This window comes from Marmota flaviventris, chromosome 2 (assembly GCF_047511675.1).
Source record: "Marmota flaviventris isolate mMarFla1 chromosome 2, mMarFla1.hap1, whole genome shotgun sequence".
Lineage (NCBI taxonomy): Eukaryota > Metazoa > Chordata > Mammalia > Rodentia > Sciuridae > Marmota > Marmota flaviventris.
In genome coordinates this window covers 111,083,104-111,110,389 of record NC_092499.1, presented here as the reverse complement: position 1 = coordinate 111,110,389, position 27,286 = coordinate 111,083,104, and the positions used below count along the sequence as shown (strand labels likewise).

Below are 27,286 nucleotides of genomic sequence, written 5' to 3'. Positions count from 1 at the left end.
ATAGATGACCTAGGGCTGACCCAGTGACAGCTCGGACCTTGTCCTGCGCCCGTCGCCCCCGCTGGGACTAATGTCCGCCCCCACAACCGCCAGCATCCCTGATGGCGCCAGGTGTCTCCCTGCCCAGTCTCCAGTCCGCGCCGTCGCCATAGTGACTGCCGGAGCCACGCAGCCCCGCCCCTTCCTCGCGACGTGGCCCCGCCCTCCTCCGAACCCGGAAGCTGGAGGCTCGCGCCTGCTGAGCACACGGTTCCGGAGGAGGGAGCGCCGCGGCCCGGGGCTTGTTCGGCCGCGCGCCCCGCCCCTCGGAGGCCGGGCTCCAGCGCTCCCCCGCTCCCCCGCCAGCTGTGTCTGCGGGTCCTCCGGGCTCTGGCTGCGGATCCCAGCCGCCTCCATCTACTCGGATATAGGAGCAAAGAGCCGCCTTGGAGCTGGGAGCAAAGGGACGTGGGGGTGGCCACGGCAGGTGAGAGGTCGGTGAGGCTATGGAAATCGGGAATGTAGGTGTGTGATGTGTGTGGGGTTGTAGATGGGTGTGTATGGAGCATGCGCGGCTGCCTCGGCCGGGTGTGACTTTGTGTGTAGCCCCCGAGTGGGCCGGTTCATGTGACCATGCACGTGATTGCATACGTGTGTGAGTGTGTCTCAGTGTTTTTATGTCTGAGGCCAAGTCTGAGTTCATGGGTGGTGGTCGGTGTGCCTGTGACCCTCCCTACCTTTGTGTGGCTGTCACTGGTGGGACTGATGAGGACTGTTTGGAGCCTCTTCTTGGGGGTTGTGGGAAGGCAGAAGGCTTTATCAGGGCATCCTCCTGCATATTCATCCTGGGACCGTGAGGACATAGCCCAAAAACATTTTATTTCAGCAAATTTTTTTTTTTTTTTTTTTTTTTTTTTTGTACCAGGGATTGAGTTCAAGGGCACTCCACACTGAGCTACACCAGCAGCCCTTCTTATTTTTTTGCTTTGAGACAGATCTCTTTAAGTTGTCAGGCTGGCCTCAAACTTGGCGATCCTTCCACCTCAACCTCAGGAGTAGCTGGGATCACAGGCGGGAGCCACCGCAACTGGCTATTTCAGTAAACGTTTAAGAAACGTTTGAGTAGAGGCCAGTCGTTTTGGGGATTGTACCTCAGCCCGAAAGTGATAGGCCAGGTATGTGGTTTATGAATGGGGGATGAGGAAAGTGGCAGGTCCAGTGTCGCACTTTTCCTCTTCTTTTCTTGGGAAGTTATAAATTAGAAGCTTATGTTTCTTTTTTTGTCTTCATTTGTAGTGGTCCAGCTTCTGTTGGCACAAAGATTCAACAGACTAAGCAGTAACCTAGTAGCTGTGTTCAATTTTCCAAAAGCTTTTGCACTGATAGCTCAAGAAGTGTCACAGAAGAGATGTTGGGTAGACAGCTTTTCCTGTTGTGAGATTTATAGATAATGGAATAGATTTTTGAAGAAAAGAGGTATAAAGAGGTATACATCTCCCTTGAAGAAATCTTAAAAAAAAAAAAGATAGCTATACATTAGTATGGTAAGGAATGGAGACCTGAATTTATTTTTTTTAAATATTTATTTTTTAGTTGTATTTGGACACAATACCTTTATTTATTCATTTTTATGTGGTGCTGAGGATGGAACCCAGGGTCCCACACTTGCTAGGCAAGCACTCTACCACTGAGGCACAACCCCAGCCCAGGAGACCTGAATTTAAAAGCCAGTTGCCGGGCTAGGGTGTAGCTCAGTGGTAAAAGTAAGTGCTTAGCATTCTTGAAGCCCTGGGTTCAATCTCTGGCAAAAAAAAAAAAAAAAAAAAAAAAAAAAAAAGCCACGCCAAATATATCACCTGGAGAAGAGTTGGGTTCATATATATATTTTGCTAGTATTATTGATAGTCACATGTTTTCTATATGTAAATCAACTATAGATTAAGATAAGGGGTCAGAAATCTGTGACTGGTTAAGCTGGATATGTGACATTTGTAAAATGTTTCCTTGACTAAAGCCTGGGAGATTCTGTTGACTCCCTGAAGGATGGTACACACTTATCTCAACTAGCTGTTTTATTGTTCAGCAGCACAAGAAAGGGCCAGAGAACTGGGTGTCCAGAACACCCCTGGACTGTGGCTTAATCAAGATTAAGACCATTCTCTGGCCCTTTCCCCACTAGCCTGAAAAGGTGCTTTTGTTTTTGTGAAGAACCAAATCACAAAAGATCAAACAGTGTTGAGCTTACCATCCACATTCTTTTTTATTTCATCCTGACCAGTTTGGTTACAATCTCAGTTAACCTTCTGTGCCATAGACAGAATATTTCTCTTGTGACTTGGAAAAGTATCTACCCCTTTAGAGGATGAAAGAGAGCTAGAACAAACTTTCCTTTTCATACCACTCACAGCTGCTTTCACTTTGCAGCAGGGAGCCTTTTTCTCATAGACATCAGCTGGTCAGATGCAACATTTGCTATCTGTCTCACCTTTCATTACTGCCAAACTTGCACAAGTGTTAAAATCACTTGTCCCTGCAAAAATTTAGTCACAGCTGGGTGGAATCTCTCCATCTAGCAAGATTAGTTATAACATGTCATAATACTGAGGTGGTTGTGAATTATACTGAGGACTCTTGGTAAGAAACATCTCTCGAGTTTTACTATAGGAAAGAAGTAGATGATTGGGTGAATTTGTAAGACTTTGTGTTTGTGTGGTAATTTGGTTTGTGTATTGCAACTGATTCCTAAAACTATTTTTTATCCTATGTTTATTGAGACTAGAAGCAAACTTTCTGGCTTTAATTAGATGTTTTTAAAAATATATATTGAGATTTTGTTTAACATGTTTTTATATTCCCCCTCTGTAGAACAGAGTGATTGTTTTTAGAAGTGTAATACTAGAAAATGTCTCTAGTAGGAAGTGTTTAGATGATATGGGAGTAATTAAAGACTGTCCACGTGGAAAATATTCCAGAATTAACTATATATGTGCTAGTTGTTTTCATTTAAAAGTAATAACCAGCTTCTCTAAGACTAGTTAAATTACTTAGTTTTTTAACATGTTAATGTTTAAGATACAATGGATTATGCAAACAATGATTTTCTTTATTTTAACATGAACAATAACTACATCTGTGCACACTGATTTTTCAGTGTAAGATTACTAGTGATTTTCTTGGTACTTTGAAGCAACTTATGGTTTTAATAAACTTTTCAAAAAGTACCATCTTAACTTTGAGAGATGAAACCATTATTACAATGTCGCAGTTGTAAATCAAGTCTAATACTGGAATGTCTACATTTCTGTCTCCTGGGGGGTTCAGTTTAGTAACTCTCCAAAGTAACATTTGTATCCCTGTAGAAGCAGATGTGGAAGGCCAGTGAATGAGGAAGAATTCTATTGAGTTTAGAATCCTCTGCTTCTTGCCAGTCCAGAGGACATTCTCTAAAATAACAGTTCAGAATCAGTCCAGGAATTGAATGGCATCTCAAACTCATCTTAGCCATGCTAGGAAATCTAGACTTGCCCTGAGGTACAAGGACATAGTACAAGATAAGTATTAGTATCATTACAAACATATAAGTAAAAGTTCCTCACTTGACAATAAAGACTCTGAAACAGGGAATTATAATTTCAGGTTCCTGTTAAGACATAACAGATGCCTGAGCAAAGAGGGGCAGCCTTGAAATTGCTGATACTCAACCAATACCAAGCTCACAGATGCCAGGGTTAGAAGGGACTCTAGGAGGGCCTAGTTCAGTCCCCGTAGGATGTAGTCATTTTCTTAGTCAATAGATAATGCCTGCTATGTGCCAAGCACTATTCTAGACTCTGGGGACACACTGGTAAAACTCAGGTGAGGAAACAAGCCCAAAGATGGTGATGACTTATCCAACATCACAGAGAGATAAAAGCTAGAAATCACTAAGCTTGCATTAGAAGTCCATGCATTTTTTTCTAAAGACAGATGCTATGTTGCTGGTTATAGTGCTTTCACATTTATATCATAGATCTTTCTGAGTAACTTATGTAACTTTAAATTCACATCAATGAGAACAGTAAATTTGCCTGTATTTTGTATTACAAACTACATTTCTGAAGTTACGTTCTGCTAGCATTAGAGTTATGGTATATTGTGAATTTATCAGAAATCAGGCTTATTTTAATTCCTTTCTCTAGTGTGGACTGTTCCATATAATCAATCAGCAACATCTTTATTAAAATGGATTCTTAAGACACAGTCAAAAGACAGGCAATGATACTGCAGTTTGGAATTACTTAACTAGGACAGGCAGTATGGTGTCAGAAAAGACTGTCTTGCATCTGAACCTAGTTTTGCAATAGCCATGTGATCTCGGGTAAGTCATTTAAATTTTCTAGACCAGATTACTCTTCTAGAGGAACTAGAGGGGAGAAATGGTTATCTCTCTTAGCATTTCACCAAATTGTTTTCTGTAGTTTAAATATACACTGACAAGATAAAATAGCCCATTTCCTTGGTTTTAAACTGTTGTTGATATAGCTAGACCAGACTTTACATTTAATTCTGATGTAAACATGAATTTTTGACATGAAACATCACATGCTTTTATTTCAGGGTTAACCTCCATTTCAGCTAATCATGGGAGAGATTAAAGTCTCTCCTGATTATAACTGGTTTAGAAGTACAGTTCCCCTTAAAAAGGTATGTATGATTTTACTATACCTTTTTGCAAAATCTTGTATTGTTTTTGCATGTGATTTAGATGTATGCCTTAGTAGTGTTTGAGAGTAAATGTTATTGCCAAGCGTCAAACTCTGGGATGCACTGCATCCATTAAGACTCATTCAAGAGTAAACATAAGTATAACAGTACTCATTATTTATAATTGCTTTACATATTCAAGTAACCAGGTATGTGTGTATTCTTTAGTGTGGTATAGTGGAAGGCTGACAGCACCAACTATGGATTAAGTACAGTAAAGTTCTGTTTCTCTTTCTCAGCTTTAAGATTTATTGTGGGTCACCTTATAGACTTCTGCTTGCAATGATGTACTTACTCTGCTATAGTCATTCTTTGTAAGCCTATTTGCCTGAGATATTTGTAAACTCTAAACACTTATATCAAAGATTTAATCCCAAATGTTCAGGGATCACACTAGACAAAGGCTGTTCACATCACAGAGTAAAATCTTTGCTGATTCCCCTGTAGCAATATGATAGTACTGTGATCTCAAGAACTTCTATGTCTCTGTCATAATCATTTTTTTTTTGTCATAATCATTTTGTCAGGGCAGGCATTGTGGAAGAATCATGCAAGTTTGAATTAATAAAAAAATTGTTCTCCATATAGAAATCTAAGGTACAGTTCTCCAGGTGTAGACAGGATACATACATTGTAGGACATCCCCAGATGTCTTATTTAACACTTTGAGCAGTTTGAAAAGGTGGATCCTTGGGTGCTCATTTCACAGATAAGGAACATATTAAAGGTCACATTGCCTGGTAGGTTATGTATTGAAATCAGATTAATCTGGTGACAAATTCAGAAGAACTTGGGCTGCTTACCAAAGCTCCCCTTCCGTTTTGCTTTCTAGGAGACTATTGCTTATACTAAAAGGAGAGTTGGCCTCTGGGATTCCTCTACTTGGTTCCATCCCTTCAAGTAACAAGTTCCTCCTGATGGATTCTCTCCCTCAGCATGTTGATCACCAGACCTAAAACACCCAAACTTATCTAAATATTCTAGAAGTAGTTGTAGGAATTAGTTTAATTGATGTAATTTTTAATTGATGTCAGTCAGCTTGGTTCACAAGTCATGATGAATTTGCTTGAAATTTTTTGGTGTTTGAATTTAAATTATTAAATATATTGCGTTTTCTTAGGGAATATGACAAAATTGCCATTCAGGGTCCTTTGAGAAAGTCAAAGTGATAAACACATTTATGTTCATAACATTGTCTCTATCCGTTTTCAGAATGTACTATTTCAGAATGTACCATTTCAGAACATATTTGTGTGAACATACTATTTTTGTGTTATTCTTCCAAATTGGATTATTAAAGTAATTCCCTAGGAGATTTTGAAGATGCATTCATTTTACATGATTTTGTTACTACAAGATTGGTATTTGTTGTGTGCTCTGTCAAAGATCATTAAGAGTTCAGGGGTCGTTTTTTGTTGTTTTTCTCCCACTTACCTAAATATTCTAGAAGTAGTTGTAGGAATTAATTTAATTAATGTAATTTTTTTCCAGTTTATCCTCCCTTATTTATCCTCTGACCCTATTGATCCCAGCCAGGCCTCTGGGTCAGTGCCAGAGAATAACTGTGCATACCGCCCTCCTTATACACACATACCACCACCACCACCACCACCGGAAGTATAGGGGAGAAATAAGATGCTATGTACAGAGTTTACTGCCTAGTGGTAAACAAAGTAGACTTCTTCCTATTATCAAGGATGAACAGGAAAATTTAAACAGAAAAAAAGCAGCTCTCTGGAAGTTTACAAAGCAGTTCTGAACAATCTGTTAGCATTGGAGTAAGAAAAGGAAACCAAGGCCTTTTATGCTAATCTGGTGTGATCCCCAAGTTACCTTGTAACAAAGCAGTACTGTTAAAATTGTCAGTGAAATTAGTATAAAGCAATAGTATAAAACCCAAATTTCATAAAGTTTTCCATTTTTTTCTTGTAATTTTCCCTCCAGATTATCGTAGATGATGATGACAGTAAAATATGGTCGCTTTATGATGCGGGCCCCAGAAGTATCAGGTGTCCTCTCATATTTCTCCCCCCTGTCAGCGGAACTGCAGATGTATTTTTCCGGCAGATTTTGGCTTTGACTGGATGGGGCTATCGGGTTATAGCTGTAAGTATTATCGCTTCAGTGTTAAAATTCAGATTGTGTTTTTTATGCTTCTGTTTCTGACAATCGTAGTGATGGGCACTTCTTTTTATTGTGATAAGATATTCTTTTCCTGTTTTAAAATGTGAGATGAAACCTGTTGCCGGAAACTGGTGTGTATATACAGACATACAGAGTTTTGGAAGAGATCTGCTAATGGTAGCCTTCTCTGTACCAGCTTTTACATGCATTCTTTCCTGACACACTTCTCATAGTTCTGAATACTAAGAAGCATTTGTCCTTGTGTATAGAAGAGGAAACCGAGGTGCAGTCATTTTTAGTGATCACCCAAAGTCACACAGCCAGCAGATAGATGGTGGAGGGGGAGACCAAGTTCAGTCTTCTGGCTCCATTTCCCCTCCTGTTGTATCACCACTGTTTCCAGGAAGTTGAGCATGGAATGTAAGTCAACAGAGGGATCTACTAATTTACAGGAATCTGCTGAGTGAAAACCTTGCTTTTAATGTCAATCTTTGACATTGAAATAAGGTTCTTTTGTTAACTCATATCCTTAGTATTGGTTAAGAAGTTTTTTTTTCCATTGTTATTTTATAGTCAAGTTTGGTCTAAAGTCTCAACCTAGTGTCCCCTGATCATTCTCAAATTTCTTTCTCTGAAACAAAGGTGTGTATAGGGAAGGCACTTGCTTGTGGCTGATTCCCTCCCTCCAGTGCCTGTGTAATAGCACAGGTTGGTGAGGAAGTTGGTCTCCTAACTTTTTTTTTGGCAGGGGGTCGGGGGGCAGTGTTAGTACTAGGGATAGAACCTAGGGATGCTTTGCCACTAGCTTCATCCCCAGTCTTTTTTGTTTTTTGAATCAGGGTCTTGCTAAGTTACCAAGGCTAGCCTTGAACTTGACATCCTCCTGTCTCAGTGTCCTGGGTAGCTGGGATTACATGCCTGATAGCTCTTCTAACTTGTGAGGAAGAAGAGAGACCCTTCTTTAGCTTTGGAGCTGGCAGTGGTTTCTGATCCTGGAATATTAGCATGCACATGGTGCTCTGTGTTAGTAATAAATTGTATAATTATAGCCAGTATCCTATCTAAAGAAGAGAAAGTGGATCAGTTCTCTTCTCTTGGAAGGTAACTGAAAATTCTACTAGGGTTACCACCAACACTACCACACCAAATATGTAAGTCCTCTTCCTCCTGACAGCCTTTCTCTTGAGAAAACAGTTATAAGCATTGCCTGCTGCCCCCTTCCCCCCAGGACTTTTCCTTTCTGGCTTCATTTCTCATTTCTTAAAATATTTGTAAGATGACATGTTTGAGTCTCTGTAGCCTAATCCTCCTGCGTTCTAGGTATTCATCATCCTTCTTCATATGTAGCATCATAGGAGAGCAGTTGGTGCACCTTCATCTCAGTCCTCTATACCCTGGGAGGGGAAATGAGCCACCCTCAGGTGTCTGGCCTGCTGGGGAGTGTAAGCAGATGCTGACAATGTGTTTATTACTCCAGGCTGGCAGGTCTCAATAACTTTAGCTTCTGCCTGATATTTCTTTGCCCTCAAGGTTCTTGAGGTGGTCTTCCTCTATTTTATTAAGTAGATAGTGAATCAAGAAAAGGCCAACAGTGTCTTCAAAACTGTCATCAGAATTTGATCAGAAGTTTTGAAATTTATTAGATATTCATTAGTATCTAACAACTAAAATGCATGGGTCTTTTTTAATTCACATTTTTATTGAGGTGATTACAGAGTCATGTGTATTTGTAAGAAATAATACAAAATGCTCACATTGGTAGCACGTATACTAATGTTGAAATGATACAGAGAAGATTAGCATGGCCCCATCTCAAGGGTGATATGAAAATTGATGAAATGTTCTATTTTTTAAAAATGTATTATTCTTCTTGTTATTATTGGTAGTTATGAACATTAGATTTTTTTTTCCACAAGATCTTACGGTACCTAAATATATGATTGTAAGTGGAAACGGGGAAAAAAATCAGATATTGACAGTTTTTCTAATTTATTTCATCAGTTTTTAATACAAATGTAGAGATGTAAAACAGTAACTTTTTTTTTAAAAGAGAGAGAGAGAGAGAGAGAGAATTTTAATATTTATTTTTTTTTTTAGTTTTCGGCGGACATAACATCTTTTGTTTTTGTATGTGGTGCTAAGGATCGAACCCAGGCTGCACGCATGCCAGGCGAGCGCACTACCGCTTGAGCCACATCCCCAGCCCAACAGTAACTTTTTTAAAAAATATTTTTTTAGTTGTAGATGGACACAATACCTATATTTATTTTTTATGTAGTGCTGAGGATCGAACCCAGTGCTTCTCATGTGCAAGGCAAGTGCTCTACCACTGAGCCACAACCCCAGACCTAAAACAGTAAAATTTTAAGTTAAAATGTTTCAGTGAACAAGTTCAATTTTATAATCGTTATAAATAAACTTTTAAAGTTTCTCTGGATAGTGCCAACTTTTGGATTAAATTATTTGTTTTATTTTTTATGGTACTGGGGATTGAACTGAAGGGTGCTTTACCACTGAACTTCCACTTTGTAAAATTTTTATATTTTAACAGCATCTTGCTGAGTTTCCCAGGCTGGCCTTGAACTTGGGATCCTCCTATCTCAGCCTCCCTATAAGCTGGGATTACAAGCATGTACTTTGTGCCTGGTTGGATTTTTTAAAACAAATTTCTTATTTTTAGCAACTAAATGGTGCTTGAAGCATTTATATTATACAGTAAGTTACATCCAGTCACTATATTTTTCTGTTTCTACATGTAAGTATATGTTTTGAATGTTATCTGTTTTCTGTGCTGTTCCTGTAAAGCTTGCTAATAAAATACATTAAACTATTAAAAAAACAAAAGAGGGCTGGGATTGTGGCTCAGCAGTACAGTGCTCGCCTAGCATGTGTGAGACACTGGGTTTGATCTCCAGCACCACATATAAATAAATAAAACAAATAAAGGTATTGTGTCCATCTACAACTAAAAGAAATATTTAAAAAAAAAAAAAAAGGATTGGGCTTAGCTCAGTTTAGCTCAGTAGTAGAGCTCTTGCGTAGCTTGAGTGAAGTCTGAACTTGATCCCTAGCACCACCAAAAGAACAAATGCAAAGAAATATTCCTCTTATATTTTTCCCAGTGGTAACATTTTACAAAACTAACACAATATCATAGCTAGGGTATTGATGCTAATATAATCTGCCAGTCTTATTCAGATTTCCTCAGTTTCATTTGTACTCAAATGTGTGTGTGTTGGGAATAGAACCCCAGGCCGTATGCATGCTAAGTATGCACTCTCTTCTTGAGCTATACCTCTAGCCTGGTATGGGTATTTTTAAATTAAAGGCTTCATAAAAATATCATCCCCTTTCTTTTAGGTTATTATCTGATGCAAATTCTCAGATGTTCGGCTAGGGAGAATCTGGTCTCCATCCTGTTTCAGAATAGTGGAATTATTATCCACAAATAGAATTTTAAAAATAAAAGTAATATATTACATCCAAAATAATCCCATAATTCACATGGCAGTATTTTTTCCATTGATTTTTTTTTCCAGTGATAAAAAAAAAATCTAAGCGTTGAAACAACAAGCCCATCAGATGAATTGTATGTATATTAAAAAGGGGGAATCCTTAGAGGACAAGCCTAAATTCCATTAAAATGAATTTATGACTTGTACTTCTTTTTTCATCATTGATAGCATTAATAGGCTACTTTTTTGTCACAAATGGAAGTACAGGATATCATATAGAGTGGGTCGATTAAAATAACAATTTTATTTAACACCCCTTTAAAGAAATATTACCAAAAAGAGAAGAAGCTCTCCTCCGAACAGATTTTATTTCCTATTTTCCTGAGCAAGTAGAGCATCATGTCTTCAATTCAGAATGAAATTGGGTTTAGGGGAAACTGTTTCTTTATTTGGATGAGGTCTGCCTGCTCTATTCACCCTTGTTGTTTTAGTGCTTAGACTTTCTCATCTATTATTTAAATCTTTTTTTTTTTTCTTTTGGTATGATGGATTGAACCCAAAGGTACTGAGCTACATTTCTAGCCCTTTGCCTTTTTTTTTTTTTTAAAGTTTTGAGACAGCATCTCACTAAGTTGCTGAGACTGGCCTCAGACTTGCAAACCTCCTACTTCAGCTTCCCAGGTCACTAGGATTACAAGCCTACCCAACTACTTTTAATTCTCTTTAAATTCTGCACTGTTAAGTAAAATGTGCTTTATTATACTTAGAAGATGAATATTTTCACATACTTTGAATATGGAAGCAAAGCTTGGGCAAATAAGAAATGGTATTAGATGAGTCCTAAATTTTTCAGACATGTTGCATTTTTTACTTCTGTAGTTTTTAAAATAAAAAATCATTTCAGTTGCAGTATCCAGTTTATTGGGATCATCTTGAATTCTGTGATGGATTCAGAAAACTTTTAGACCATTTACAATTGGATAAAGTGAGTACCCTGAAGCTAATTACTTACATGTGATTTTAATTCTGCCTCTATCTTGCAAAGCCTAATGTTTTGTTTTTATTTATTTTGTGGTATTGGGGATAGAACACAGCGGTGCTCCCTTTTTATTTTATGTTATGATAGAGTCTTACTAAATTGCCCAGGCTGGCCTCAAACTTGCAATCCTCCTGTCTCAGCTTTCCGAGTTTCTGGGATTATAGGCATGTGCTTCTACCCTGGCTTCCAGCCCTTTTATCTTTTGAGATTATGGTTAAGTTGTCTTGAACACTTGTGATCCTTAGCCTTCTAAGTAGCTGAAACTACAGTTATGTGCCACTGTACTCAGCTTCTTTTTATATTTTAAAATGCTTTATTGTGATATAATTCACATAATCAATTATTATTTTTATTAAAGTACTGGGATTGAACCCAAAGGTTATCTAACATTAAGCTAAATCCCCCAGCCCTTTTTTTATTTTGAAACAGTCTCACTAAGTTACTGGGGCTGGCCTTGAACTTGCCATCCTCCTGCCTTAGACTCCCAAGTAGCTGAGATTACAGGTTTACACCACTGCACCCAGCCATGCAATTATCCTTTTAGAGTTTACATTTCACTGTGTTTTAATAAATTCCCATATATGGAAAATTGTGTGTGTGTGTGTGTGTGTGTGTGTATTCTATATATATAATTAATTGTATCTCATAGTGCCACTTTACCCAGCTGTGTTTTCTAAATTTCTAATTACTGTACATAGTTCAGTCTGTTGGGTAGTGATGCCATTATATTCTGTAGTTAGTGATAATTGAAGCAACTTTTTTGATTCTTGTGGTCATGATTGATCAGTGTTTTAGGATCTACCTTATGTTTGTTTATAATTAGGTTCATCTATTTGGGGCTTCTTTGGGAGGCTTTTTGGCCCAAAAGTTTGCTGAATATACTCACAAATCACCTAGAGTCCATTCCCTCATCCTCTGCAATTCCTTCAGTGATACCTCTATCTTTAACCAAACTTGGACTGCAAACAGGTGAGAATATAAACTTTGGACCAAAAAGGTATTGTTTTTATTCAGTAGAATTTGGAGTTTTTGGTGCAGTGGGAGAAAAAGGTTCCTATCTTCTGTCTTTTGTAGTTCCTTGTTTTTTAAAATTAAAACAGTCACTTGCAAGTGAACTCTTAATTCAGCTATTTCTGTTACTCTAAATTATTGCTTAATGTACATTCACAATGCATCAACTGCTACTGTGTTCTCCTTGTACTTTTTGTGTGAACAGTTCTATATATTGACTAAAATTTCATTAGGCATTTGGCTTTCCCCAGTTTTCCATCACTGCTATAAATTTTTGTACAAATCATTGCTTTCCTTCCTTTTCTGGGTTATTTTCCTGAGATGTGTTCTCCAACTGGGAAGACTAGAGCAGTTAGTTCACCAGCAGATGCTCTTCACATCATGACACTTGATATCATGTCTCCAGAAAGATGGAAGTGGTGAAAATGCTTGGGGGATAACATTGGGGTACCTGTCTCCTCAGAGGTATCCCTTCATTGATTTTATCATTTTAATTAGTTGGATAGATATTGGATAGTACCTGAAAGCTGGTTTACTGTTCACTTCTTTCATTGCCAGCAAGGTAGGCTCTATCTTAAAAAAAAAAAAAAGGCCTGTTACCAAACCCAAGTTTATTTACTCCACACTCAAAGGGCCCAGTGAATCTAGGACAAGTTGTTGAGGCAAAGAAAAATATTTATTCAGCAAGACCAAGAATGGTGGACTAGCATCCCCTCAAAAATCTTAATTTTTGTACAATGAATTGAAATGCATTCTGCTCTCATGTACAACTAAGTAGGACAAATTAAAAAAAAAAATCTTAACACAGGTTTTAAGTTCCTTTTATCTGTAGGGGAAAACCTGGTAGCTGGTAATCTATTGATTTGTGCTGCTAATTTAAAAGATTAACAAGGGCTGCATGCTCAGGGAGGCACAGGCTCTTTCTAGCAGAGGATATTCATAAGTACAGCCACAATTTTCCCAACTGTCAATACTCTATTTCACAATCTTGTCGGACAAAGGGCAATGATTGCTCTGGCCACTTCCTGTTGAAAGCAGGCAAAGGAGGGGTTATATGGAATGGAATGGTTAACTTGGACTTGAAGTCTTAGCCTGTTCCAGTAAACTTTTACTATAACATTAGTTCTGATGCATCACATAAGAGATATGATTACTGTGTGGTGTATTTCTCCCCAACAAAATCAGCATTTCCCCATATTACAAATGGTGTTCTGCATTGGAGTTTTAACTCTAGGCCAGGTTAAACTAAATCAACATTCCCTTGTATCCTTCAGGATACAATCAAAATCCTTTTTTCAGGGGTGCAGCCTAGGACAGGCTCCCATTTGGGCTAGCCCATTTTCTCCCTATGGGGAACTAGTTGTACCTCTTTATAAGATCCTTCCATATGGTTTACCAGTAGGATTTCAAAGATTTTCCTTATTTGTTCATACCCCCTATATAGTGAACATATCCATTAAATCTAGAGCTAATGGGTGAACTGAGGGGGTTCAAGTAGGATATGACCATACTGAGGGAGCCATCTTCATTTAATCAGGTAAACTTCGTTCCCCAAGACCCACATTCCTGATCAGACATGGGAGGTTTTATCAAGCATTTGAGAGGGTTACCTCATAAGATCACCAAGGAGGAAAATTTCGGTAAATATTACCAGTTCATATTGTTGAGCCTTCATTTTTTCTTAAATTAAGTACTTGGGGTTCTCCCTTGGGGCAAAAGTCCAGGAATCTAATGGCCTTGTTGGAATGGGCGAGTCAGTGGTTGCAGACTTTACCCTCATGTGGTAGATCCCCTGTTTTACTCTGGCTAATTTGACAGAAAAATGGGTTCTTAGAAGTTCTTCAGATTGTCTGGTCTACTTTGCCACACACTGTTGGTCTGGTCCTTATTCCTTCTAGGTTTTTAGAAAAACTCAGTCGTCAGACTGAATGGATGAATAGATACATTAGTGGGATATACCAAAGTTAATATAGTCTCCAATGTTTTTACATATTGTCACTAGCTGGTCCTGATCCTTTAATAAGTCATGATGTCCTCCTATGGAGAAGACATCTGAAATGGCCTATCACAGAGCATTTTGAAAGGACTCAATTTGAATCTGCTTCAGGGAACTACCCTGATCTGTAACAGAGCAACTGGTAATGTCTTATCCCAAGTTAAGTTGGTTTCTGACAATTTTTTACGTTAGTTTTCTTTAAAATGTGATTCGTCTTCTTGGTCTTTCCCATTAACTGAGTCTTCTAAAGAGTATAATTATCAAATTATGTGCAACATTTTAGATACCAGTTAGGTAATAGCTGAAATGAAGGAAAATCCATTATTACTTTGAATTGTTAGGCAACCCAAATCTTGGTTTAATTTCCAAATCCCAACTTAAAAGTCTTGAGAATTTCATATTTTTTAGTTAAGTCAGGTAGGCCTCTATATACCCAGGAAAAGTATCTATAAAACTAACATCTGGAATTTCCCAGGACTTGGGACATTTGAGTAAAATCAATTTCAGGTCTGGCTGGGTCATTCCCTAAACTGACCTCCCATTTGTATAGGCCTGATGGTTATATCTCCTTCAGATTATATTTCAAGCAGTTTTGAATGACATATTGAACAGTTTTTATACATTTGGTCCCATATTTCTGTATCCTTTGGAGAGTGGCATTTCTCCCAAAGTGAGTACTGTGGTAGATGTGTTTTATCATTGTTTAGGACTTCCAGGATCCAAATTATTCCTCAAGCACTACATTTCCTTTCAGGGACTGTTTGGCCATTAGTTAAGCCCATTCTTTAGCACTTTTTTAGTCTTATCGAGATAAGTCAGTTTAGAAAACCAGAGGGCCCCATCAGGGCTGTCACCAGCCCTAGCAGCCTTGGCTGCTTAGTCAATTGGTTTCCTTTATTCACTATGCTCTCCCCTTCTGGTGGCCATAATAGGGAATTATGACCATCTGGAGAGACTTGTGAGCCACCTCTGGTAACTGCAAGATTCCAGGGACCCCCTTTTTCTTGGCTAGGGAGAGAACCCTAATAAGGGCAACAATTTCTGCCTTCAGAACTGAATTTCAGGGAGGGCATGCTTTTGTCTTCAATGTTTCTTATAAGGTTACCTCTGCACACCTAGCCTGGCACTTACCTTGGTAGATAAAATTGTTCCCATCTGTAAACAGTTGTAATTTGGGACTAGGCAAAGGCTGATCAAAGATTCAGCTGGCTGGAATACTCTAGTTCAATGATCTACAAGTAGTTATGTTGAAGGGGGTGGCGGGGTGGTGCTCATTGGGGAATAAGGTGGCTAAACTCAGCCCAGCTGTAACCTATAGTCTCATGGCTGGTATTGTTCAATAGAATAACTTGGTATTTTCCATTCTTCCTGAGGTGAGCCAGTAGCCTCCTTTTAAATTCTAATAGGGAGAGGGTATGGTAGGACACTTACACAAAGGTTGTCACAAGGCAAAGTTTTCTGTCTCTCATTTCTGCATTTCCTTTCAGGGAATGTTTGGTCATTAGTTAAGCCCCATTCTTTACATACACAAGTGGTTAGAATACTCAAGTGGCTTCAACTTCTGGCAAGTATGAGGGTTATCCCTTAGCTATGTGATCCAATTGTTTGGGAAAACATGCTGCTAGAGACAGCACATTTCCTAAGGGCTGAATTAAAACTCCAGGTCCTAATTCTTGTTTTTCATGCACATACAGGCTGAGAGGCTTTTTTTTTTTTTTTTTTTTTTGCAGTCAGGAAGACCCAGGGCAGGAGCTGTTACTAACTTCTCCTTCACCGTATCAAAGAGCTTTTGAGATTCCTTAGTCCATTCTAGAGGCTCAAGATTATGACCCTTAAAGACCTCATAGAGCAGTTTTACTCTAAGCCCATAAGTGGCAATCCAAAATCAGCCATTCTCCAAAATCCTTAGTTATCACCAAACATGTTTATGATCTGGGAAAGGATCCCTTTACTCCTGGGACAAAGCAAAACCCAAATAAATGACTTGTTGCTTGCATATTTGTGCCTTTTTCTGAGACACTTTGTATTCATATTGTGTTAAATAATTCAGTCTATTGTGTTGGCAAGACCTTTGTCATATATTGGGCTCACTATGCCACATGTTGTAAAGAGAGTCCCTGAACTAAATTGAAAGACCTTAGGTAGGTTTTTAGCCAGAATTTTCTTGAACAAAGTGGGAGAATTCTTAAGTCCTTGGGGCGGTATAGTCCAATAGTATTGTAGAACAAACTGAGTATGTGGGTCCTGCCACTCAAATGCAAGTAGTTATTGGGATTCATTTTCTACCAGAATTATGAAAAAGGCATCCTTGAGGTCCAGAACTGAAAATCAGTATTCTCCCAGAGTAGTCAGCAGAGTGTATGGATTAGGCTCTCCTGGGTACAGATCCTATTTTTATTGTCTGTAGATCCTGAAGAAATTGATATTCAGTCAAATATGGGTTGTTGACCCAAAGAATGGGTGTGTTATATGGACACTGGTAAGGTTTGGTGAGTCCCATATTAAGAAACGTTTTAAGAATGCGCTTTATCCCATGCCGAGCTCCCTCTTCAAAAGGCATTACCCTTTCCCTTCCTTAAAGGCAGTTTGTATGGGGGAAGCATCTTTTGCCTTGCCAGGAGTCCTATCTGCCCACATAATGGGCCTTACCTCTCAGATAATTTCAGGTGTTACATGTCCCTCTGATTGTTCCTTAGACATTAAGAGGGCTAATGGCAGATACTAAGTCTGTTCAGGTGGGACCTTAATGTTGCAATGTCTTTGTAAAAAGATTACTTGAACATTTATATAGAAGATCTTGTCCCCAAAAGGAAATTAGGCACTCTGGCATACACAAGAAACTGTGCTTTAGGATGATGTCCCTATTATGGTATTCTAAAGGTTGCTGAAAGGTGTGGTCCTTTATTTTTCCCAAGATGCCTATTGCAGGAATAGTATGTAAATAGTATGTGCAGCTTAATATTCAGAAGTAGTGCTTGCATCCACCAGAAAATCAATTTGTTCCCCACTGTCAATTTTGTATGGAGATCCTCTGGGTGAATTTGTATCAGATGCCTTAGATCCAAGGGAACTAGCTCCTGGGCCTCTTTCTGGATCTGAATATTCTTTCCTTTCTGCCATCTGCAAGCCCCCAGTCTTTCTCTTTCCTTTCTTTTCTACTCATACATTCTTCAACTTAGGACAGTTCCCCCCCACCCCCACCCAGTGTTCTTCCGGACAGTAGATGCATTGATCCTAGCAGAGGGCACCTTATCTTTCTTTAAGGAAATTTTTCTTTGAAAGTCTAATGCAGAAGCCACCAAAGAAGCATTGTGTTTTACATCCTCTTTCTGCAGTCACTATCTTTTGTTAAACACCTTAAAAGCTATATCCACCAACTGGCATGGATTCATTCTAAAAGTTAACTCTTTAGATATTGTATTTCAGCTAGGACTGGCTGAAATAACAAACCTCTAAGTGACCTTGAATAAGAAAATGATCTTAATATAAGCAGAAAGCAGAAGAAAAAATAAACAGCTAAAAGTCTTATGTATTATTCTATAAATGTACTTAAAGAATTATACTTATTCACAAGAGATATTTTAAATTAGGCATGCTATCAACAAAAATATTCAATTAGATACATATAGCCATATGAATTCACCAGAAAAAAATGCTGAGTTACCTGAGAAATCCCTGCCAAAAACACAACACAAGTCACTCACAGGAACCCCTGCCAAAACTATTTTTTAGGAATCCTAGGGGCGATTTACCTTCGTGTGTTTGAATTAAATCCTGCCCAATGCTGTTTTCATAACTTATTTTCAAGCCATGTCTTTCTTGACTCCAAAGGATACTGGTACCAAGCAGTATTACAAAAGCAAATATTTTTTTTTTCCTTTTTGTGGACTCATAACTACAGTTGAACCAATTACCTAAAATCTGCCCTAACAGGATTTTCTTGGGATTGATAGTGTTCCTCCCATTCTGAAAACAAAGAATGAATTCACACAAATGCAATACATAAACAAATAAATTCTCAATTTGAACAAAAGTCCAACAACTCTTATCCCTTTCCAAATAGTGTTTTATGGAGAGAATTCTTTTTTTTCCTTCCCGCTGTACTGAGGATTGAAACCAAGGGCACTCTACCACCAAGCTACATTCCCAGACTTTTTTTCCCCTCATTCCCTCAAGACAGAGTCTCACTAACTTGCTGAGGCTGGCATCAAATTTTTGAGGGATTATAGGCATGGGCCACTTCTCCTGGCCTACCCTTATCTTCAAGAGAAAGTGGTGATGACAGAAAACTTAATTAACTGGAAGATGGCCAAATGGTTCTTTGAAGAGAAAGTCAACTTCCAATGAAAGTAAGCATCAGAAGGTGATCTTCATCTTTTATAAATAATATTCAGCATAGTTTTAGAGAAATTAGCATTTACCCTCCATGCTGGCTCAATAATTGAAATTCCTCCGATGTAGGCAGCTGCCTAGGTTGCCTTGAACCTAGGCAAGTGTTACACTGCTGGGAGAATAGCAGCTAGTAGCTGGTTGGCATTCTTGTCTTTGTTCATGCTGACCCTGTACTGTTAACTATACCAGGATGTCAGCATAATTGAAAAAAAAATTGAAATTCGTGTAATAAAATCAATTAAAAATCACATATAGAAATTCACAAAGATTGAATGGCTCTGAATTAACCCAGGTGAGGCTAACAGCAAGTTTTAATGGGCATGATAATTTTCATTTTGGTATAATCAGAAGGTGTTTTTTAACTAGAAAGAAGGAATATTTCTCTTAATTATCAGTTTCTCAAAGAAAATAGTTTAGCCATTGGAAATAAGATCAGTTAGGTGGAAAAAATCCTGGAATCATCAGAATGCCTAACTCAGTGAAAGTATTTTTGAAATATTGCTTATATTCTGCATACTCAAATAAAAGTTTAATTTGACCATAATTTTTGTTGAGAGCTTAGAAAAGTGCATATAGGATCTACATGCTGAATTCTTTGAAGGGAGTATGTTTTTTTTAAATCTCTAGATTCCAAGTATCTAGCTATTAAATGTTAAGTGAATATTTGCCATTTATGTATAGTCTTGAAAGTTTGAATTACCAGGTCTTTGTTTTACAGCTTTTGGCTGATGCCAGCATTTATGCTCAAAAAGATAGTTCTTGGAAACTTTTCGTCTGGCCCAGTGGACCCAATGATGGCTGATGCCATTGATTTCATGGTGGACAGGGTAAGGATCATGGTACTGGGGTGAGAACACCTTGTACTGGGAATTTCCACAGGTACTTAGTCTCTAAAGATATATCTGTCTCATTGAATATGCATTAGAGGTCTTTGTTAAGCAGCCTTCCATATTAACTTTAATACTCCCAACAGATATCACTGCTGGTAAGGATTTGGCTACATTAGTGCTTCCCAATAGCTGTTCATCAAAATCACATGGATAGCTTTTAAAAGTATAGATTCCGGTATGACTACAGATAATAATTTACTAACCATTTCAAAAGAAAAATAGAAATAGATATTATTAACCTGATTTAAGCATCACAAAATGTATACATGTATTAAAATGTTACATTACCTCATCAATGAGCAATATTTATTTTTATGAGCCAGTTAAAAGTATATTTTACTTTAAATTTTTTTAAAAGACAGGTATAGTGACATATACTGTAATCACAGTGACTTGGGAGTCTGAGGCAGAAGGATCTCAAGTTTAAGGCCAGCCTAGGCAACTTAGCCAGACCCTGTCTCACAAAAATATAAAATAAAAATAGATTCCAAGGCCTCTCATAATCTGGTATCCTTGGGTATATGATACTGGGAATCTGTAAGTTTTACTTTACCCTCTGCCTTTTTTTCTCAAGGTAAATCTGATGAACCATGCTGTATTATGTAGTACTAAGGATGGAACCCAGGCTCACTCTACCACTGAGCTAGACCTCAGCCCTTTTATTTTTTTATCTTGAGACAGGGTCTTACTATGTTGCTGAGGCTGGCCTAGAACATGAGATTCTCCTGCCTCAGCCTCTCAAGTAGCTGGGATTAGAGGTATGCACTACTGTACCTGGCTGTAGGCTTGCCTTTAGTAACTTAATAGGTAGGTTATTTCTGAGGTCTCTTCTAGCTCAAAGATTCTTTAGATGTTTATCTGACACCTTTGAGGTGTGGGAATTGACATGGTGCCCACAGGCACCTCCTTGAAGCAGGAAGTTTCAGTTAAGGGCTTTGAAAGGCCAGGTTCCATTTATGGGACCTTAGTCAGGTTCCAGAACAGAAAAAAAGATTACCACGAGAGAAACCCATTCCAGGGTCTCTCAAATACTTTGTTTCTCTTTATTGGTAACTTTTCTGGCCCCACTGTACATGATACCACCTTTATAAATACAAATGTTATTTGTTGATTTACTGTAAATATAAAAAACAAAATATCAGAAACCCAACATGTCTTTTTTCCACAGCTGGAAAGTTTGGGTCAGAGTGAACTGGCTTCAAGACTTACCCTGAATTGTCAGAATTCTTATGTGGAACCTCATAAAATTCGGGACATCCCTGTAACCATAATGGATGTAAGCTTCCTGTTAAGTAAAATAGATATTTTACCTTTTGAAATTATTTGCCAAGATACAGTTTTCAGATTTTAAATGTGCTGCTTCAAGTGCTGCCTTGCCTTTTACATTTGCCCTCAGCTTTCCCAATTCCAAAATAATGTGTTTATTGCTTGACCTGGTTTTTTCCTCACAAGATTAATACTGTTGAAATAAACATAAATTTAAACAAGCATAGTAGTCTTTGCCCATTTTGGTTTATTTTTGCTTTCTTGCCAACAGAAAGCAAAAAATATTTGATATATTTTAGCTGTTTCACATCTGGGTAGCAAAGAGAAAGTGCCCCTCAGACAATCAAAAAATACCTAAAGTCAATTAACACAAAAACTTTTTTTAAAACATATATAACAGTATTTACCACTTTAGCCATTTGTAAGTATTCAGTTCAGTGACATCACATACATTCACCATCTTCTTCCAGAACTTTTTCATCATCCAAAATAAACTATTAAACATTAACTCCCGTTCCTCCTTTCCCACCAGCCCCTGGCAACCAACAATCTTACTTTCTGTCTTTGAATTTTCCTTTTCTAAGAAATACATCATGTAAGTGGATTCATACACTACCATCCTTCTATGTCTGGATAGTTTCACTTAGCACAATGTTTTAATTTTTTGCAGTTCTAGGGATTTAACCCAAGGCATTGTCATTCTAAGCAAGTGCTCTATCACTGAGCTACACTCCCAATCCTACCATATTTTTAAGATTCACCAATTCGATGTGTGTCAGAATGTTGTTCCTTTAAGGCTGAAAAATATTCCATTTTATATTCCACATTTTGTTTATCCAGTCATCTGTCACTTGAATTGTTGTTTTCAACTTTTGGCTATTGTGAATATTGCCTCTATGAAAATTGTTATTAAAAGTTAACTGAAGCAAGTGGCTTGGGAGGCTGAGGAAGGAGGATCTTGTGTTCAAAGCTAGCCTCAGCAATTTAGCAAGGCCCTTAAGCAACTCAGTAAGACCCTGTCTCTAAATAAAATATATAAAAAGGGCTGGGGATGTGGCTTAGTGGTAAAGCACCCCTGGGTTCAAACCCTGGTATCAACAAACAAAGAAACAAAAAAACTGCTTGAGTCCCTGCCATATATATTTGTTGATAGACCTTTATTTTATTTATTTATATACAATGCTGAGAAATGAACCCAGTGGAGTCCCTGCTTTTTTTTTTTTAATATTTTTACTAGTTGATGATGAAATATTTTATTTATATATTTGTATGAGGCGCTGAGAATCAAACCCAGTGCCTCACATGTGCTAGGCAAGTGCTATACCTCTGAGCCATAACCCCAGCCCAGAGTCCCTGCTTTTAATCTTGAGGGTTCCTACATACAAGGATACAAGGGAGATTGCTATATCATGTGGCAATTCTGTTTAATTTTTTGAGGAACTGCCATTTGTCTTCCACAAGGGCCATACCATTTTATATTCCCACCCGTAATGTACATTCGCATCCTGAACAAGACTTGTCTTGTTGTATTTTGGGGTTTTTGTTTTGTTTTGGTACCAGGGATTGAACTCAGGGATACTCAATCACTCAACCTAAGCAACTCAGCGAGACCCTGTCATATTCCCAGCCCTATTTTTTTTTTTTTCCTTTTTTTTTTTTTTTTTTTTGGTGGTTGTGCTGGGGATTGAACCTGGGGCCTTATGCATGCTAGGTAAGCACTCTACCAGCTGAACTATATCCCAGCCCGCCCCCCAGCCCTATTTCGTATTTTATTTAGAAACAGAGTCTCACTGAATTGCTTAGTACCTCGCCATTGAACTCATGATCCTCCTGCCTCAGTCTCCAAAACCACTGGGATTACAGGCATGCACCACCATGCCCATCTGTATTTTGTTTTGATTACAGCTATCCTAATAGATGTGAAGCAGTATCTCACTGTGTGTTTGTGTGTGTGTGTTTTGTATTTTAAACAGTGCTGGGAATTAAACCCAGGGCCTCACATATGATAGGCAAGCAGGCTATCACTGAGCCACATCCCCACCCCCACTGTGGTTTCGACTTAAAAATTTGGTGGGGGGAGGTGCTAGGATCAAACCTAGTACATCCTGCATGCTAAGCATGTGCTATACCACTAAGCTACAGCTCAAAAATTTACTTTTTTTAATGATGTAATTACTTTATTTTGCCTCAAATGAATTTGTTCCTAAATGCAAATAATGTATTTTTAAGAATTGATTTGTCAGGAAATTATACAAGCAGTAAATAACTCTTTATTTTCTGCTGTAATTGCTATGTCTGACAGTCACCATGACATAGAGCAAGCTTTTCAGTGGTACTCACAGTATATTTGCTCAGCCTACACTCCTTTTGCAGCTTTGTTTACTACCTGGGTTCATGGCCAATGAAAACTACAATATTTAGTTGGCAATGCATTTAAAATTATTTGTGTAAATTTGTGTGTGTGTGGTTTCTTATTTTTAAATTACTTTTTGAAAAACTTGTTTGGGCATTGAAAGACATGTAGAATCATATTCTCTAGATTTCAAAAAGTGGCTCCTCCAAGAAAGAATTTGGACTTTTTAACCTATACTCTTTAAATACCTTTTGGAATTTTTTTTTTCACTGAGATTATATGACTTAATTTTTTTTGTGTGTGTGAGGTACTAGGGATTCCATCCAGGGCCTCACACATGCTAGGCAAGCATTCTACCACTGAGCTTCATCCCCAGGTTTGTTTTTTGTTTTTTTGTTTTGTTTTGTTTTAATTTTGAGACAGATGCTGAAGCTGGCCTCAAACTTGTGATCCTGCTTCTCAGTCTTCTGAGTAGCTGGAATTATCAGTGTGTGCCATAGTGCCCAGCTGTGTAGTTGTTTTTAATGAATAAAAATGCTTTTGAGAGTTTGTGATTTTTTTTAATTGATATTTTTCAATAATGATTGTTCACTGTTAATTCTATTAGGTATATTTGAGGAAAAGGGAAATTCATGGTAGAATTCCCCCCTCCACTCCCACCACCAAAAAATGCAAGGGACATTTTGCAGGGAAATCTAACTAAGGTGTGAGGTTGGGTTAGAAGTGCTCAGGGGTCAGCACTAGAAGGTGGTTCAGGCTGCTGTGGCAGTCAGTGTTATGTCTTCATGAGAAAGAAACACTTGAGGTGACACCCTCCATACTAGGAAAGAACATCTCAGCCTTTGTTTGTTTGTTTTTATTTATTTTGGTGCTGGGGATTAAACCCAGGGCCTTAGAGCTTGTAAGACAAGCACTCTACCAACTGAGCTATACCCCTAGCCCAATGTTTGTTTATTTTTAAAGGTATTTGACCAGAGTGCACTTTCAACTGAAGCTAAAGAAGAAATGTACAAACTGTATCCTAATGCCCGAAGAGCTCACCTTAAAACTGGAGGCAATTTTCCCTACCTGTGTAGAAGTGCAGAAGTGAATCTTTATGTACAGGTGAGTCCTATCTTGCAATCCAGAGCACTTTGAGCTTAAAACTTAAAGGTTTGTAACAAAGCTTTTTTTTTGGATGATGGATTAAATAAGGGAAGAACAGAATTCTCTGTGGGAATGAGAAGAACAAGGCATTAACTTGTTAAATGTGATTTACATTTATAATTTATAGAAGACTTCCAACAGTCTTTATGAAAGAACCATGGGCAACTCTGTGCCCACCAGCTCTTTCTAGAGCAGCAAGCCCATGTCCACACACTAAGGTGGCCATTGGTATGATATGACATTACTTCTTGGACACAATTCAGCCAAAGCAAGATGTCTATCAGACCTAAATGCGGTTAGTTTGAGTTTCATGAAGCTACTCTTTAAATCTAATTTTAATGCATTAAAGAAATTTTAAAACCTACATCTTTATCCTCTAGGATATTGGAATAGCAGTAACAAGGGCAATTTTACAAAAATTATCAGGAGCCTTACAAAGCCAGTCCTCTCTTTAATCTTTCCACTCATTTGTGGAAATAGATCCTAAGGAGAGGATCCTACACATAAAAAAACTGATGCCCAGAATATTAATCATAGTAGCAGAAGATGGGGAGGACCTAACTCACAGCAACAGAAGACTAAAACCTGCTCACGGAGCAGCATGCAGCCATTTAAGATGTTTATGAAGACAGTTCTAGGAATGTGGAGGGACTGGTTACAAAGAAAGCAATTTAGGATCAAAGGTCCCATGTTGTAGTATTTTTTATTTTTCTGTGTTTGCTGATTTTTTCCTAATTAGTTTGTATTAGATTCTAATTTGAGAAGGGTAAGACATTTGCTATGGTCTCTAGACATGGTGTCCATGGCAAGTCTGAGGCCAGTCTGGTCAACATATAGAAACACTGTCCCCCACCCCCCAAAAAAAGCCAGGTTGTAGCTCACTGATAGAGCACCCCTGGGTTCATTCCTCAGTACTGGGGTGAAAAAAATCTGCTATTGTGGTGTTTTCCAGCTGGGCTGCCCACCAATCCTTCTTGTGATAACTAGGGATTGAACCCAGGGGTACTGTTCCACTGAGCTGTATCTCCAGTCCTCATTATGTTTTATTTTAGGGCAATGTCTCACTAAGTTGCCCAGGTTACAAACCAAGCTTTTTATATAAGGCAGTATACATTCTTCTCTGTAATGCATCCATTAAAAATGAGGATTCTGGCTGGGTGCCAGCCTCAACAACCTAGCAAGGCCCTAAGCAACTTAGCGAGACCCTGTCTCAAAATAAAAAAGGGCCAGGGATGTGGCTCAATCTGGGTTTAATCTCTGATACCAAAGATAAATAAATAATGATTTGAGCTGGGCATGATGGTACACACTCGTAATCCCAGCTATTCAGGAGGCTGAGGCAGGAGGATCTCAAGTGTGAGGCCAAGCTGGACAATTTAGTGAGACTCTGCCTCAAAATAACATAAAAGAAAGGGATAGGGGTGTAGCTTAGTGACACCACCTTTGCCTAGCATTAATGAAGCTAATTAATGAAGTTCAATCCCCAGCACTGAAAAAAAATACTTTTTAAACAAAATAATAATAATTCTCCATCTCTACAGATACATTTGCTGCAGTTCCATGGAACCAAATATGCCGCCATTGACCCATCTATGGTCAGTGCTGAGGAGCTTGAGGTGCAGAAAGGCAACCTCAGCATCAGCCAGGAGGAGCAGTAGATGTGGCCTTTGCTGTTGCTGTGAGGTGACCCAGTGTGTTCTTGTACAATCAGTGACGTCAGCACCACCAGTCAGCCTCTTCCTTAGGCTCATCAGGCTCACCGGTTCTCACTGTGTTTTGGAAGTAGGACTGATTGTCATCTTGACAGGCAGCAGCTCTTCTATGCCAGTGTAACTAACTGTCCCCACTTCGATTTTTTTAGCTTTTGAAATTGAAAAAATACTTTTGAAGACTCACATTTTACAAATTGTGAAAATTTACTATCAAAAGTCTTCACCATTGTGTTAAGTGAATACTAATTTCTGAGGTTTGGGATTCTGAGGGTTTTTCCTTTTTCTGTTTCCTGTCTTCTTGATTTTTGTTCTTTGCTGTAAATGTTCACATCCAGGTCATGTATCAGAAGGACACCGGTTTTTTTATGCTTTCTTGACATAGCCATCATCAGAGAGCTAAGGCTGGCACTCTGCTGTTAGGTTTCCTGCACATCAACTACTTTTAATTTCCAGTTAAGCACATTATTTGGAGTGTTAGCTGTTTTCTTTCTAGACATTATGTTCATTTGGAATAAAAATTAAGTTTCAGTGAGTGGCTTTTGTAATTATTCTTGCTGCCCATTGGGGATGCATTGACCATGGGTTTTACCAGTTCTGTGTGGCTTTTAGTAAATTACTTAATTTCCCTGCTCATGGTAAGATAACAGTTGCTTTTATTTATTGAGCAGCTACTGTGTGCCAGTACTTTCTCCTACATTCTCTCTTTCTCTCAGTACACATAAAGGAAATAGTATTTTAAAAGTCCGGGCTCGGGATGTAACTCAGTGGTAGAGTACTTGCCTTGCATATACAAAGGTCTTGAGTTTGATCCCCAGTACCAGGAAGAAAAAGTGTAAAAAAATTCTAACTCATGGACAGTTTTGTTTCATCCCTTAACCCACCCTCATTTGTTTTTCTTTTTTTTTTTTGGTAATCCTTTATTTTATGTAGTATAATTAGAATTTTAATAAGGAGGACTTTCAATAAAAGCTTGGGAATGTATGATCATGATTTTATCTCTTAACTGAACATTTTTGTTGTTGATATCATCTGGTCAAAATCATCTAAACCATTACTTATCATTTGAAGTGATTTCACCAAACAATCCATTTTGCATCTTGCCAAAATCTCACCCATATAACATGGAAGAAAAACATTAACCTCTTTGATTAAACATAGTTTACATTTTCATTAGTGTTAG

The 27,286-nt window shown here is 38.2% G+C and overlaps 1 protein-coding gene and 1 non-coding gene across 4 annotated transcripts; both read left to right on the top strand.

The window, feature by feature from the left end:
* Nucleotides 1–376: 376 nt before the first annotated feature.
* Spg21 (SPG21 abhydrolase domain containing, maspardin) lies at nt 377–26,638 on the top strand. 3 transcript variants are annotated; one of them, XM_027926055.2, is made up of 9 exons: nt 377–466; nt 4,576–4,662; nt 6,667–6,828; nt 11,206–11,286; nt 12,164–12,309; nt 19,458–19,566; nt 20,798–20,905; nt 24,212–24,352; nt 25,936–26,638. In XM_027926055.2, the coding sequence occupies exons 2-9, from the start codon at nt 4,600–4,602 to the stop codon at nt 26,050–26,052; spliced, it is 927 nt and encodes a 308-aa protein (XP_027781856.1). In that variant the 5' UTR covers nt 377–466; nt 4,576–4,599; the 3' UTR covers nt 26,053–26,638. The 3 variants fall into 3 exon arrangements, with proteins under 3 accessions (XP_027781856.1, XP_027781857.1, XP_027781858.1); XM_027926056.1 differs by having other exon boundaries at nt 385–473; XM_027926057.3 differs by lacking the exon at nt 377–466 and adding an exon at nt 1,030–1,154.
* On the top strand, nt 8,593–8,699 carry LOC114085136 (U6 spliceosomal RNA). Its single transcript, XR_003581421.1, has one exon. It is a non-coding gene; the product is annotated as a U6 spliceosomal RNA (small nuclear RNA).
* Nucleotides 26,639–27,286: the final 648 nt, after the last annotated feature.